General features: G+C 31.8%; 1 protein-coding gene and 1 non-coding gene across 4 annotated transcripts; both read left to right on the top strand.

Moving 5' to 3' along the window:
* The first annotated feature begins 3902 nt into the window (after positions 1-3902).
* Positions 3903-10231, top strand: LOC100810894 (probable protein S-acyltransferase 7). Of its 3 annotated transcripts, XM_014771941.3 has the most exons (6): positions 3913-4222; positions 4348-4410; positions 5964-6146; positions 7627-7923; positions 8863-9096; positions 9177-10231. In XM_014771941.3, exons 3-6 carry the CDS (start codon positions 6081-6083, stop codon positions 9684-9686), a joined length of 1107 nt encoding a protein of 368 aa, XP_014627427.1. In that variant the 5' UTR covers positions 3913-4222; positions 4348-4410; positions 5964-6080; the 3' UTR covers positions 9687-10231. The 3 variants fall into 3 exon arrangements, with proteins under 3 accessions (XP_003553969.1, XP_014627427.1, XP_040868401.1); XM_003553921.5 differs by having other exon boundaries at positions 3903-4410; XM_041012467.1 differs by lacking the exons at positions 3913-4222; positions 4348-4410 and adding an exon at positions 4952-5097.
* Positions 10232-12619: 2388 nt separating this feature from the next.
* LOC113000501 (U6 spliceosomal RNA) lies at positions 12620-12722 on the top strand. The gene has a single exon (XR_003265837.1). It is a non-coding gene; the product is annotated as a U6 spliceosomal RNA (small nuclear RNA).
* Positions 12723-14312: the final 1590 nt, after the last annotated feature.

A 14312-nucleotide genomic window follows, 5' to 3' on the forward strand; every position in this document is an offset into this window, starting at 1 on the left:
ATGATAATAGAATTTTATTTAAAGAGGACCAAATATGTACTAAATAAACTAATCACTTGTTGATTATTTATAAATATATTTGTTTTAAAAAAATGTATTAAGTTATTTTTAGTTATCACGATTTTGGTATAAAAAATATGCTAGATTAAACGTGAAAAAACTATAATTTCCATTACAAGTTAAGTGAAAAAAATAAAAAACATGAGTGTCGAGAATTACATCGTTACCTTTAAAAAAAATTAACAAATTAAATGATTGTGTTTAGAGAACAACTAAAAACCTATACATAGAAATGTAAGCCTCAATGAAAAAATGTTATGTTAGGACTACGACAATTCACGATAGAATAGAGTGGGAAAAAACTTTGAAGAAAACTTTTATTCTTTAAAAAAAAATACTCCACTATCTAACTTCTCCTTTGGTTAAAAAAAATAAAAAAAAATGTTAAAGGAGAACAAGATCAAGATATTGCATTTATATATTAGTTTACTATACAATTCCTGCTAAGACAATTGAAAGATACAAGAACATTTCTAATAATTATTTTTCTAGTATCATTTCATAATTCTTTGGGGGTTAAACCCAAATATTCTTTTAAACTAGTCACATTCTCACACCTTTTTTCTGTTAAAAGAAACAAAACACAATTATCGTCTTGTGACATATAGAATGAAGGAAAGAAGTTATTCTAAGTCGTCCCTTACTCTAAAAAGTATACAACAAATGCACTTAGAAAAAAATGTGACCTAATAAAGTAGTTTTTATTTATTTATTAAATGTGACCTAAGTAGTTGAGACTAGAACTAATGTGATTTTGAAGTAATAAGCTAATTACATTGAATGGTCCATCATATTAATTTATACATTTTTCTTCTTAAAAGCCATTAGAGACCTCTAAGTCTCCTAGCGATTCTCTTGAAAATATGAAATATGGGTGAATTTGTACACTTAGCAATTATTAACATTGTCGTTGTATTTTCAATTTGCAAATGGTACTCTTGTTATTATGAAGTTAGCAAGAGATTATAGTAAGTAAAAGTTTTCCTCATTGTACATGATAAATTATTTTTATTCAAAAGACTATATTGTCATGCTTATTTTCATCGCATATGATGTTTGAGATATTATTTCTTTTACAGTTTGACCATGAAGATTTTCTTATTTTGTCCAATAATAAAACATTTTTTAACTATCAAAAGATGAATTACTCTTTAAATTTATGAATAAATATTTATTTTTATCTTTGGATTTGTTAGGAATCCACAGGTAAGTTTAAGAAAGATATAAAATTAAAATTTTATCTTCAAATTTATAAAAAAACAATAAATTAGTTCTATCAGTAACTTTTTTTTTAAAACTTAAATAATGGTGCTTACATGCCACATATGAAAATGATGTGGCAACTTACTATTAAAAAAATTTGATCCATTATAACAATTAAATATAAAAGGACTTAAAAAATAAAAGTAAAATCATGTTTTTATATATCTTTTTCAATTTTTATATTGTTGTTTAAGGATTGAGTATTAGAAGACAACATGACTCATTACAAGTTAAAAATATAAACATGTAAAATTGAACATAAAATATAGTACACCAATTATATTTTAAATAAAAAAGATAATTGTCACTTTTATATTTAGAATATATGATATACATGACCTACAAAATATTTGTTAAGATTTTTTAAATTACATAATTACAAAATAAATAAATAAATATATTTTTCCGTATACAGATGCTTTGTCTTAAAAATAAAATAAAAAATCAATTTTTATATTTTACAATAACTATACTTTTAAGGTTAAATATGTTTTAAATACACGTAAATATAAAAATGTTCACTTTTAATTCTTGAAGCGGTCATTCCCTTTTGATGTGTCTGGTTCTTTTCAAAACGTATTAGGTATAGTCATTGTCATTCTGTAAAAATTATCTATTTTTAATCATTCATTTATGAAAATAGAAATTTAACCTGACACATTTTTATAAACAAAAGATAAAAACTAATTTTTTTTTAATGAGGTGTATGCTTGGTCCTTGGTGCATGGATTTAGGTGGAGGAAATGAAGAAGAAACATATATAAGAATATTAATTTTTTACTGTTTGTATAAGAGGAAAAAGTAGAATAAATAAAATGATATTTTTGGTCTCATGCATAAAATGATTTCTTCCCTGAATTATTCTTTTTTTTAACTGAATTTATAACCAATTTAAATTTACAAATACCCCTCAAAGCCACTCAGCCATATAAAATGAGAGATGGGTCATTATCTTTTACATTATTAGAAATTAGAAAAGTAGGGAGGAGTCTCATGCCACACCATATTCGCCCTATCACATTAACATCCAACGAAAATGAGGCACGTCATTTTCCATGATGCTGTAAAGCATATGGCAATATTTTTTTATTAGTTAAAATTTATTAAAAAAATACTAATCATCAGCAAAATTTTATTAAATAAAAATAAAAATTTATATAATTTGTGGTACATTATAATTTTTAACTAATACTAGAATGAGTTAGAGTGTTTTCTTTTATACTCATAATTTAAACTCAAAATCATTAATTAAAATTAAAACATCTTGTTATCAATTGATCCACTTATTTGGTGATAAAAAATATAGGCTTGTTAAAACTTATTTCATAAAAACATATTTTTAAAAAATCAACTTTTGCATGTGTTAATTTTAACTTTTTAAAATAATTAAAAACTAAAATCATATTAAAATAAAAAACTATTTTGACCAGTTTTTCAACAAAAATAAAACTTTTATAATAGTAAATAAACATCAATAAACTTTTTAAATTTTTTAATAAATATTCAAATACTAATTATTAGATTATTTTACATAAAAAGAGTTTTACAAATACTTTTGATCCTTGTAATATATTTTTTAAAAAATGATTCTTGTAAAAATTATCTTCTACATTTTAACCCTTTTTATTTTAGTTTATTTCTTATAATATATACATTTTTATTTTAATTCCTATAATATTCTATTCATTTTGAGTTATTCCTTTTACAGAAAAAAATGATTAGGACTAATAGCAAATCTCTATATATAAATAATGTGAGAAAGATTGGAGAGTGAAACAGCAAATAGACATATATATATATATATATATATATATATATATATATATATATATATATATATATATATATATATATATATAATAAACATATAAAAAAATTGTAACTGAATTTCATAAACTAATTTCAAATATATATAGATTTTTTCGTTAAAATTTAAATATGCTTTAAGCATGCATATAATAAATCATATTGTTAACATCAATTGAACGATTTAACTTTTTTTTTCAATCATTTTAAACATTTTTAGTTCTAACTTGAATTTAAATATATTTTTTAAAATGTAATAATTGAAAATAACAATATATTAAAATATAAATTATTTATCATAAATATAAAATATAATTAATTTGTTAAAAATGATTTATTAATGATTTTAGTTATGATATAATTTTTATATTAAGAAATATTTATTTATTACAAATTATAAATTTTAATTATTAAATAATTGTTTTTTTTACAATGCACATGCTAAAATACTAATTTAGATTATAAGGGTAAAAATGGAAAGTGAATATTATCAAAATACTAAGAAGCAAAATAAAAAATAATTTTTTATAAAAACTATTTAAAAAAATAATTTTATATATATAAAAAATAGTACTACATTACAGATATGAAACAAAAATGAATAAAATGTATTTTCAAGTCTTTAAAATAATTTTATAAAAGCCGAAACAAAAAGTGGTATAATAGGGTGATAAAAAAGTATTTAAGTAAAAAAAAAAAAATCTTTTTTTAATAGATATGAATCCTGCTCGTATGTTATTAACCTTTCCGGTCCTTTCATATACATACATAAATACAGTGACAGTAATTGTCCGAAAGGGTAGAATCCCTTGCTATTGCTAACCAAAAACCAGCTCACACACACATCACAGCAACACAACAGTCACCGGAGCAGAGAGAGATAAAAGAAGAAAAACAAAAAAGAAAAGAAAAAAAGAAAACCCTTGCTTGCATTGCATTGCACTGCAGCACCTCCTCCTTGTGCTCCCCAACCCACCCCCTCATGCCTTGTCGCCGACCAGACCCGACCCGTTGAGCTCGCCGGAAACTTTGCCCAAAAGGGTCTCCGAATTCGCCCATGGCCCTCGATTTCCGACCTTAGAGACCCTTCAAGGTTTCGCCTTTTCTTCTTCGCTTTTTCCCCCTTTTCGGGACCTCAATTTCTGAAACCACTGCAACTGAGAAAGATTTTCTGATAACTCGTGTCTCGGCAACATGTACGTGGTGCCTCCGCCGCAGCGCTCCGAGCCAGGGTCAGGATCCGGTGATTTGCGGGTCTACCAAGCTTGGAAGGGTAGCAATGTGAGTTTAATGTTCTCACTTTTGTTTTTGGTTATTTGTTTCTACAAAACTTAGATGTAGTACCTTAAGTACTCTTGGTGCTGTTTTCTTAATCAAAATTTGAGTTTCGTAATTAAAGTTTGTTATAGGTCAATATAGTAGATTAGATTAGGATGGTGAAAACTCTGATTTTGATTGAAGAACAGCATAAAAAAACACCCAAGTAACTATATCAAGTTTTGTTTGTTTTCACTTTTTTTCCCCTTAAAGAAAAGGAAGTTGCTTGTGGAATTTGTTTATTGGGTGTGACACAGTTTTGCTGTCAGAAAATTTCCCCTTTTTGCAAGTACTCTTTATGCGTCTCAATTTTTGGTAGCTTTTCTATTATTGGTGGTTATTGTGGTCTTTTCTTTGTGTGTTTGTGTTGTGTGGATTTGATTTGTACTGGTATTGGGTTTTTGTGTTCGGAGTGTTACTATATGGGAAGGGGTTCTAGGTGATATAGGGTTATGTGCTGACTTTGAGAAGCGTTGTTGAAAAGAAAATGGATGGATTTGTGTGGATGCATTACTTTTAGGTTCTGAAGCGGTTTTAGTGAAATGACCGGTGATGGTAATCCAGAAACCACAACAACATCAATTGGTCTTCTTCATTTGATTGATGTGTTAGGTTTAAGCTGATTTGTTTCCAGTACAATGTTAGAACCGGGTATTGATTGGACTTTGGTGTTACTTTTTATCTGCTTTATTTGCTTTGGACAAAATGGGAAGGGATCAAAGTTTTTTACATTTTTAAAAACTGTTGAAAATCTTTAGTGTTATAAATATTTTTTTACAAAAAATATTAAAACAAAACATGGGGTACAGAAAATCCAGCCTACATGCTGCTAGGTCTTTAACTGCACTATCTGCAGTGCTTTTTGAACTGCAGATGATCCGGATCCAGTACATATATAGCTTACCTACTACCTAGTTTTAGTTGCTTCTCATATTTTCTTTTCTTCCTAGAAGGCTAAAATTATGATGGGGAAAATCACAAGCACTGAAATTTTAAGATGCTGAGTATGTGTTATATTTTCGATCAAAATGAATTTAAATTACTGATTTTTACATGCTTAAGTCTGTGGCATAGTATTTGATGTAATAATATCTTATATTGGATGATGCTATTATATACATAAGCAGTAAGCAAAATTAAAATGAATCAAAACATTATACTCTTTAAACTACTGTGCTCTTTCCTCTCTAATCTTAGGCAAGCATAAAGAATAGATGTAAGTTCTAAAGAAATTATTGATGCAGCAATTTTCTGGTGGTATCTCCAAATTGATTGTTACTAGCCTTTGAGCCTCTGCCTTGTATGATGGACCTTCTTTTCTCCCATGCTTCCTTATGACCTGTGAGGTGTTGAGTCTTGATGTACTTACTGTTCAACTTTCATTTTGTAATTTATTTGTTATGCTTTATAAAAAAATAGAAAAATGTTAATTGCATTGTTATTTGAAATATGGTACAGTTTCTATCCATTTATGACTATGAGGGTGCTTATTCATTGCTTTTATCATTTTCTTGCAGAAATTTTTTCTTCAAGGAAGGTTCATATTTGGACCAGATGTGAGATCACTGGCGCTGACAATTATTCTTATTGTTGCTCCTGTTGCAGTTTTCTGTGTCTTTGTTGCCAGAAAACTGATGGATGCATTTTCTGACCACTGGGGGATATCCATAATGGCTGTTGCTGTTGTGTTCACAGTTTATGTGAGTCTTTTTCTCTCGTATACAAGGTTTATTTTTTTTTCTCTGTATGTTCAACTGTGTTGGTAATATTCCATGATTAGAATGATAAGAAGCATTCCTCTATATTCAACCTCACACTTGATTGAAGTGAACTGATTTGGTTGACTTGTTAATGAAATACAATATGGAATGATGCCCTTTTTAACATCTTCATATCTTCATTGGAACAATTGCCCAAACAAAACTAGCCATAGCCATTGCAGAACTGATACTTCCTAACTGGTGCAACTAATACAATCCTGATCCTAATGAGCAAGTTGGGTCCATGGTTAAGCCAAATATCATGGATCGTGGTCCTTCTTTCAGATGGAAGATGATAATTTATTAGGTGAGGAAAGGATATCCTCCCCCTTAAACAATGTAGTGAAAAAAAGTAATAATAAATTAATAATAATCTTGTTAAAGACTTCTGCTGTCTCTCTGCCGCATAGCTATTGTGAGGGAAACTTAGGGAAACTTTCTGGAAGAGTTCCATGCAACAACAAAGTGAGGCTATGGGAACAAATTAATCCTTAATAAATTATGGGCTACCTACCCTATTTATCCATGCACCAAGCCCAATAGTGTTGGGCACGAGGGGGTGCATTGTGAAAGTCTCAAGTCCCACATCGACTAAATATAGTGCCAAAATAGAGTTTATATGTGTGGGAAAACCCTCATCATATAGCTTTTGGGGTTTAGTTAGGCTCAAACCCATATTTTAAGATGGTATTAGGACCAGTGTTGTTAAATAGCGGCCATGGCGGAATGGCGTGGCAGTTTTTTTGCCAACTGCCATATGCAATTTGTGAAGGGATGCCCGCCATAAGGCACAATGGCGTGTTTATATGGCGGAATTTCGGCCTTCCGCCATGTTCCACCATCTGCCATTGATGAACTGATTAGGACCTATCCTCCTAGATCCATCAATGCCACCCACTCTATTATCCATGCACCAAGCTCAATAGTGTTGGGCATGAGGGGGTGCATTGTGGAAGTCTCAAGTCTTACATCGACTAAAGATAGTGCCAAAATAGAGTGTACAAGTGGGGGGCAACGCAACCCTCACTCTATGAGATATAATTGCTAAAATAGGAACATATCAAACTCGATTATTCTGGAGGCTATAATGAAATATAGAATTTGAAGGACTAAAAATAGTTTGGAATGTGCTTTTTGTTAGTTGAAAATTGTATTTGTACGGGCAAAGAATTTATTTTGAAAGGTGAATTTTGATATGCCTCTCGGCTACACCTAGTTCTTAGTTCCTTATATTTGTGTTTAGTATACTAGTTGCCAAAATGATATGCTTTGTTTCCAGTCCAGTTATCAACTTTTTTGTTTATTGCTTAATTATTGTTTGGTGATTTTGTCATGAGATAGAAGCATATCACCAATTTACCATGCTATGCACCCAAAAGATATTCTTTCCAACCCTATGCTGATGCTACAATCTTTTCAGGTCTTAGTTCTTCTTTTGTTAACATCTGGCCGAGATCCAGGCATAATTCCACGCAATGCACATCCTCCAGAGCCAGAAGGTTTGGATAGTAATCTAGATGTTGGTGCTGGTCAGACTCCTCAATTGCGGTTGCCTCGCTTTAAGGAGGTTGAGGTCAATGGCATCCCTGTTAAGGTCAAGTATTGTGATACTTGCATGCTCTACAGGCCTCCTCGATGCTCGCACTGCTCAATCTGTAATAACTGTGTGGAACGGTTTGATCATCACTGTCCTTGGGTTGGGCAGTGTATTGGGCTGGTAAGTTGGATCTTATATCTCCCAAGTGTTATTTTATTCTTTTTTCTTTTTGTGTGAATTTGGGGGAAGAGTATCTTAATCCCATTAAGTGTGACAGAGATGGTTTTGAGTCAGCTTTGAACTTGTTGAAATTGCTGTAATTATTGCATTTTATACATGATTTGTGCTGAGAAAACTATCATGTTCTATAAACTTGTCAAATTCGATCCAGCTTTCTTATAGTTCAAGTGTAATTTTACTTTATAGTAGTTGGTAATGCATAATACAATCTAGCTGTGAAGTGTTACCTCAATGGGTGTATATGATAGAAACTGGATCAAATTATAGATCAGAATGATCTTTTTATTGATAGAAAACAGTGTTACACTCCAGGTATTCAAGAGACCAGGTTCTTCCATAGAGTTCCCAAATCCAAAGACTTACCCTCGTTATCAACCCTACTTATTTATAGGCAACTCCTCCCTAACTATTACTCTCTCAAACTCCATTCTCCTAACTTATTCTAACTCTCTTGGCTACAAACTTATCAGTATACTTACTGTCCTATAAGTTGAATTTATTTCATGGAAAATTTCTCTTCAAATCACATTCTCCATAATTTTGTGCTTCATAAACTGAGAATATGAATGCTTTATAGGGAATTTAGGTTAATTTTCATATTCTTTGGTTCAGAACCTGTTGGGAATGGTAACAAGTGATGTGTAATTTATTAATATTAGAATGGGGAAATGCTACCCCTGTTGTGTTGCCTCCATGAACCTAAAAGAATACTCTTTGTAACAGAAATCTACTTCTATTAATGGAGGAAAATTCAGATAAGTTTTAAGTGGAACTGAATTAATGGAGGAAAATTCTGTTTACTTTTCATCTATCATTTGCTATGTGCCATCCTTGAATATGCATTATGCATCCTAATTGCTTGGATAATTTTTTATGCAGCGTAATTATCGGTTCTTCTTCATGTTTGTCTTCTCAACTACGCTACTATGTATATATGTTTTTGCATTTTGCTGGGTCTACATTGTAAGAATTATGGCATCAGAGGAGACAACAATTTGGAAGGCAATGATAAAAACTCCAGCCTCCATAGTGTTGATAATTTACACCTTTATATCAATGTGGTTTGTAGGTGGCCTCACTGCCTTCCATTTGTATTTGATAAGTACCAATCAGGTAAGCACAGTTCTTTTTAATCCGCATGCTCTAGCTGTTCAGATGTATATGGCTTCATATTTGCTCCATTATTCTTGCAGACTACATATGAAAACTTCAGATACCGATATGATCGGCGAGCCAACCCATATAATGAAGGAGTGTTGAATAATTTCAAAGAGATATTCTGCATCAGCATTCCCCTTTCAAAGAACAATTTTAGGGCAATGGTGCCAAGAGAACCAGCATTACCTACTCGATCAGTGGGTGGAGGCTTTATGAACCAAAATATGAGAAAAGCTGGGGAGGACATAGAGATGGGCAGGAAAACAGTGTGGGACATGGGTGCTGGGATTGATGATACTGAAGCTCAAATAAACAATGAACGTGTGACTATAAAGGATGGTGAATTGTCTCCAGAAATTAGGACAACAGTAGATGACTCGGACCGTGCTGGAATGCATCCTAGGCGATCTAGCTGGGGAAGAAAGAGTGGAAGCTGGGAAATGTCCCCTGAAGTTCTGGCTTTGGCAGCCAGGGTGGGGGAACCAAACCGTGTCGGTGGAGGTGGCAGCAGTAGTAGTTTGGCACACGAGAACCGTCATGTATAGCCATTATGCTTCAAACAGCATGGTCAAAGGGACTTTGAAGATTTGATTTTATGGTTATGGTGAAAAAATATTACACTGTTCATGTGGTATTTCTACAGCAAAATTATGTGCAATATGGGGGTTGTAGGCATTTGCAAGGTGTTTGTAAGTGTTTTTAAGGCATTCTGCTTCTGAGAATAATTTGTTTGGTGTTATGGGAGTGAGCTTTGCTTTGCTTGATATGTTGTATTATGTAATTAATTAGCCTTTGCACCCGTGGAAGTTGCTGCAGCTCTCTCTGGCTGAATGCTAGTGACATGGAGTATTGGGAGTTTGTCCCGGAGGAAATCAATGGTGAATCAAGCTGAATTGTTCTTGCTAACTTACCTTTATGCTTGAATTAAACGTAGTTGGTGTGTTAGGGCGAGAAACTTATTTAGATGGATTTGCCATGACAAAAATCTTTACTCTCTATACCACTAGTGTTATGTGCATTCTACTTTTAAGTAGGAACATTGCGTATCATGTATAATTCCCATAATCATACTGTTTGTGTTACAAAACAACCAACCGTCTAAAAACTGATTTTTTTTTTATATTCTTTTTAACCAATGATCTATCATAAATGTCGAGAAGGAATTTGGATTATGAGGAATTATGTAGATATCAATAGTAAAACACCGAGATAAGCCCCAACAAACTTTTGCTTCAAATTGGCATGTGTACTGGTTAATAAAGTCATGATTATAAGAGTGCGGTAAGTCATTTAATAGTTTATAAGTTAGTTTATAGGCAAATTTTCCCATTGGGGATCTTTTTACAAACTATTTTTCAGAATGGGGTTGTTTGTAAAGATTTTCCAATGGGGGGCTGTTTTGTACGTGAAAAATGCAGGTGGAAGGGGATCCGTCAGTCCCTCTGGCGATTTGGCGCAAAAGGACGCAGGCGTCACGGGCTATGCTGGTGTCGCCATCATGGCTGGCGAGTTGTGGAGCATAAATCGCCACTTACGTTGGCGATATGCTGGCGAGTTGTGGAGCATAAATCGCCACTTACGTTGGTGATATGTGTTGCTGTGTGCCTTGCAAATGAAATTCGTGGGATGCTTTGTGCCTAAAAATTGTGAACCTGTGTGAATGCTTTTGGTGCCTGTAAAGAATTATATGTCCAAGTGTTGTATTTTTAAATTTCTCTCCAGTAATTTCTCTCTTATGTTGTATTAATTTATTTATTAATTTATGTGATATCCTTTTTATTTATTTGAATTATCTTTGTTGTGCCTTTAAAAAGCAAATTCATGTGATGCTTTATCCTTCATACTTTGTGCCGGTAAAAAGAATTGCTGAGTCTCTGAATGTTTTGTGTTCGTGGCTCTAAAAATTTTAAAAATTTGTGAGTCTCTAAATGGTTGTGTTGGTACCAAAATTTGTGAGTGTTGTAAGTGTTTTTAAATTTCTCTCAATCATTAATTTCTCTATTATTTTTATTTATTAATTTATATGGGATCGTTTTTATTTATTTGAAATAATTATTGAGTCTGGAATATGCTTTCCTGTATGCTTCATGGTTTATGCCTCTAAAATACATACTTGAGTCTATCAATGCTTGTATGTTGATACTTCTATAAATATTTGTAAGTCTTCTAACTCTTTTGTTGCATCATTTTTATTTATTAATTTTTGTGGGATCATTTTTATTTAGTTGAAATAATTATTTTGAGTCTGAAATAAATTTTATTATTCACTCATCTAATATTTTATCCACCAAGAAAGCTAATCCAGCTAGTTTATTTTTAATATTTTTTTCTTTAAACTTGAGTAATACATTTTTATCATAAATAACACCTAAGACATTCAATCATTTTATCCATCTTGCTTGAATATTTTTTCCTAAAAACATCCTACGGTTTACATCTCTAATTTTCCATTTCAAATCGCCAAGGGTGTCTGCGATTTCTTCCTCCATCAAATCGCTAGTGGAGCCTGCGATTCAACTGCTGCTCCTGCTGCCACCTTGCTGCAACCCTGAAAAAGCTGAGCTGCAACCCTGAAATAGCTGAGGAGCCCTGCTACCTGCAAATCGCCAGTTTGACTGGCTAGTCCCATGCCACGTGTTGACGCCAGCCCAAACCCGCCAATAGGGCTGGCGATTTTCTTCTTCCATGCATGCACTCTCGTACAAAACAGCCCCTCATTAAAAAATCTTTACAAACAACCTCATTTTAGAAAATAGTTTGTAAAAAGATCTCCAATGGGAAAATTTGCCTTAGTTTATAATTAAAACTTATTTATACTCAAATTTTAGTAGCTTCTGACTTATAGTTGAGTGTTCTTTGAAATTTCAACGTGGCTAAATGGCATACGTAATCATGTCAAGCATAAAATTTAAGAATTATTTTATTTATATAATATTTTTATATCATAATCTATTTTATTGTACACTTTTTTTTTTGCTTTTGTTTTCTACAAAACATTATAAAAAGTAAGATATAACAACTTTTTTTTTAAAAAAATCAATAGGAAATATTATCGGTTCAGTTAATTTACAGAGAGATATTTATTTCATATGTGCCAGAAGTATTTCAGTTCCTTATGAAAAATCAGAAAAATGTATGGAATAAAATATAATAATCGATACTAATAATAGAACAAAATAAATGGTAAAATGTCAAATCAAAACTAGGCTGCAGTATGCAGAGCAGAGTCATGATGATACTACTTACTACACCGATTCTTGTGTGCAGAAAAATATGTTAAAATAATTGAATCTTTCTCTAGCCAAATTTGACAACAATGTACACCGTTCATATTGAGAGACGATGCTTCTTGTTTGCTTTCGGTGGAAGCTGCATATACTCAACATTACTCCTTCAGCGAGTTTTCCAACTGAGTCCCACATTGCCCAGACCTAACACGGTATTCTTGTTTATAATGAAATGTGCCACCACATGGATTGTCCCTTCGGGGACATCCGATAAAATTGGAACGATACAGAGAAGATTAGCATGGCCCCTGCGCAAGGATGACACGCACAAATCGAGAAATGGTCCAAATTTTTTTTGAAATTTCTCGTTTAGATAGATGTCTTTGCTTTTCCGCACTATGGTTCTGATTATTAGGGGAAGTGTCCTTTTTTACATTGCAAAGATAAGTTGACATTACTCGTTAGTTCATATCTTTGAAATGAGGAACCACATGTTACAAGTTTTCATAATTTACAAATTTTTAATGTAATTAAATGTTTTGTCACCTTGATTCAGTTTGTCTATGTATGCTGGTAGCACGGTCTTAAATTTTTCAGGTTCATTTTTTATGTATGTCAAAATTTATTATTGTCGTTTTTATGCTTGTTGTCTAGTATCTGGCCATCTACAATTTTACTTCCAGTTGAAGTGACATCGCTTCCACTTTGGACATCATAAAGGTTATGCCAATGCTCACAGAATTTCATCTGGAGTTCATGACATCCAACAAGTGCAGAAGTGATTATTATTTGGCTACTCATACCTGTGGAATGTGGATTATGAGGTAATTGAACTAGTTATGTATATCTTTAATTCTTTAGGCTATATACTTGAATTAATTATTTTTTCAAGGTAGAACAAGCAGGAAAAATGGGTTTATTGTTTATATCTGCAGGGCAAACATGGTCCTGAAAGAACTATCTTATGAATTGGATCATCATATAGAGAAGAAAAGTTTGAGCTATTGTATGCTACCTCTATCATTTTTAGTTGAAAATTGTGTACATTTGAAAGCTTACTAATTCCTTTTATCTAATTTTTGTGTTTTAATAAGAGTCTATTTAAGTAAACAAAAGGAGGGCGAGCCCTGGTGCAGCGGTAAAGTTGTGCCTTGGTGACTTGTTGGTCATGGGTTCGAATCCGGAAACAGCCTCTTTGCATATGCAAGGGTAAGGCTGCGTACAACATCCCTCCCCCATACCTTCGCATAGCGAAGAGTCTCTGGGCAATGGGGTACACTATTTCCATGTTTTCTCATTCCTATGGACAATTTTCTGGAACGAATGTTTAAAAAGAAAATGGCATACCTCTACGTAAAAGGAAAGTGAAGAGGAGTGTATGTTAGATATTTTTAATACATGAGTCTACATGTAATATTAAATCATATATTATATCTTATCTATAAGATTTTATTGTTCTTATTAAAGTGATCTTATAAGGATAAATTTATTGGGATATATAACATTTCATTTGGTGTGGTCAACTATATATAATGTATAGATACTATAAGTCTTATTTATGTTATTATGATGAACGAAATAGAAATAAAAAATATTTAATAGTTATAACTCTTCTTGAATGAGTATGAGGATGAAAAAACACAACTCTTTATGAAAGAATACTTAACTATTATAAAAAAAAAGGTTATGGTCCCCAAGTCATATGTATCAATTTTATTTTTTAACATCCCCTCGTTAGAGAAGATCAAGAGAAATTGTGCATAGAGACTTGGAAGATCATTGAGCCAACCTATTTCTTCCTCTTATAATCACTCATGGATACTGATATGCTTCTGTTACAATTTTTTTTTTTTTTTTATTCTTTACAATTTAACATAAAAGTTCATGTATGATGTTTATCATAATTCAGTTTATCTTCTCATAATTTCTATCAAAATAATCATG

The sequence above is a fragment of the Glycine max genome, chromosome 19, assembly GCF_000004515.6.
Source record: "Glycine max cultivar Williams 82 chromosome 19, Glycine_max_v4.0, whole genome shotgun sequence".
Classification (NCBI taxonomy): Eukaryota; Viridiplantae; Streptophyta; class Magnoliopsida; order Fabales; family Fabaceae; genus Glycine; species Glycine max.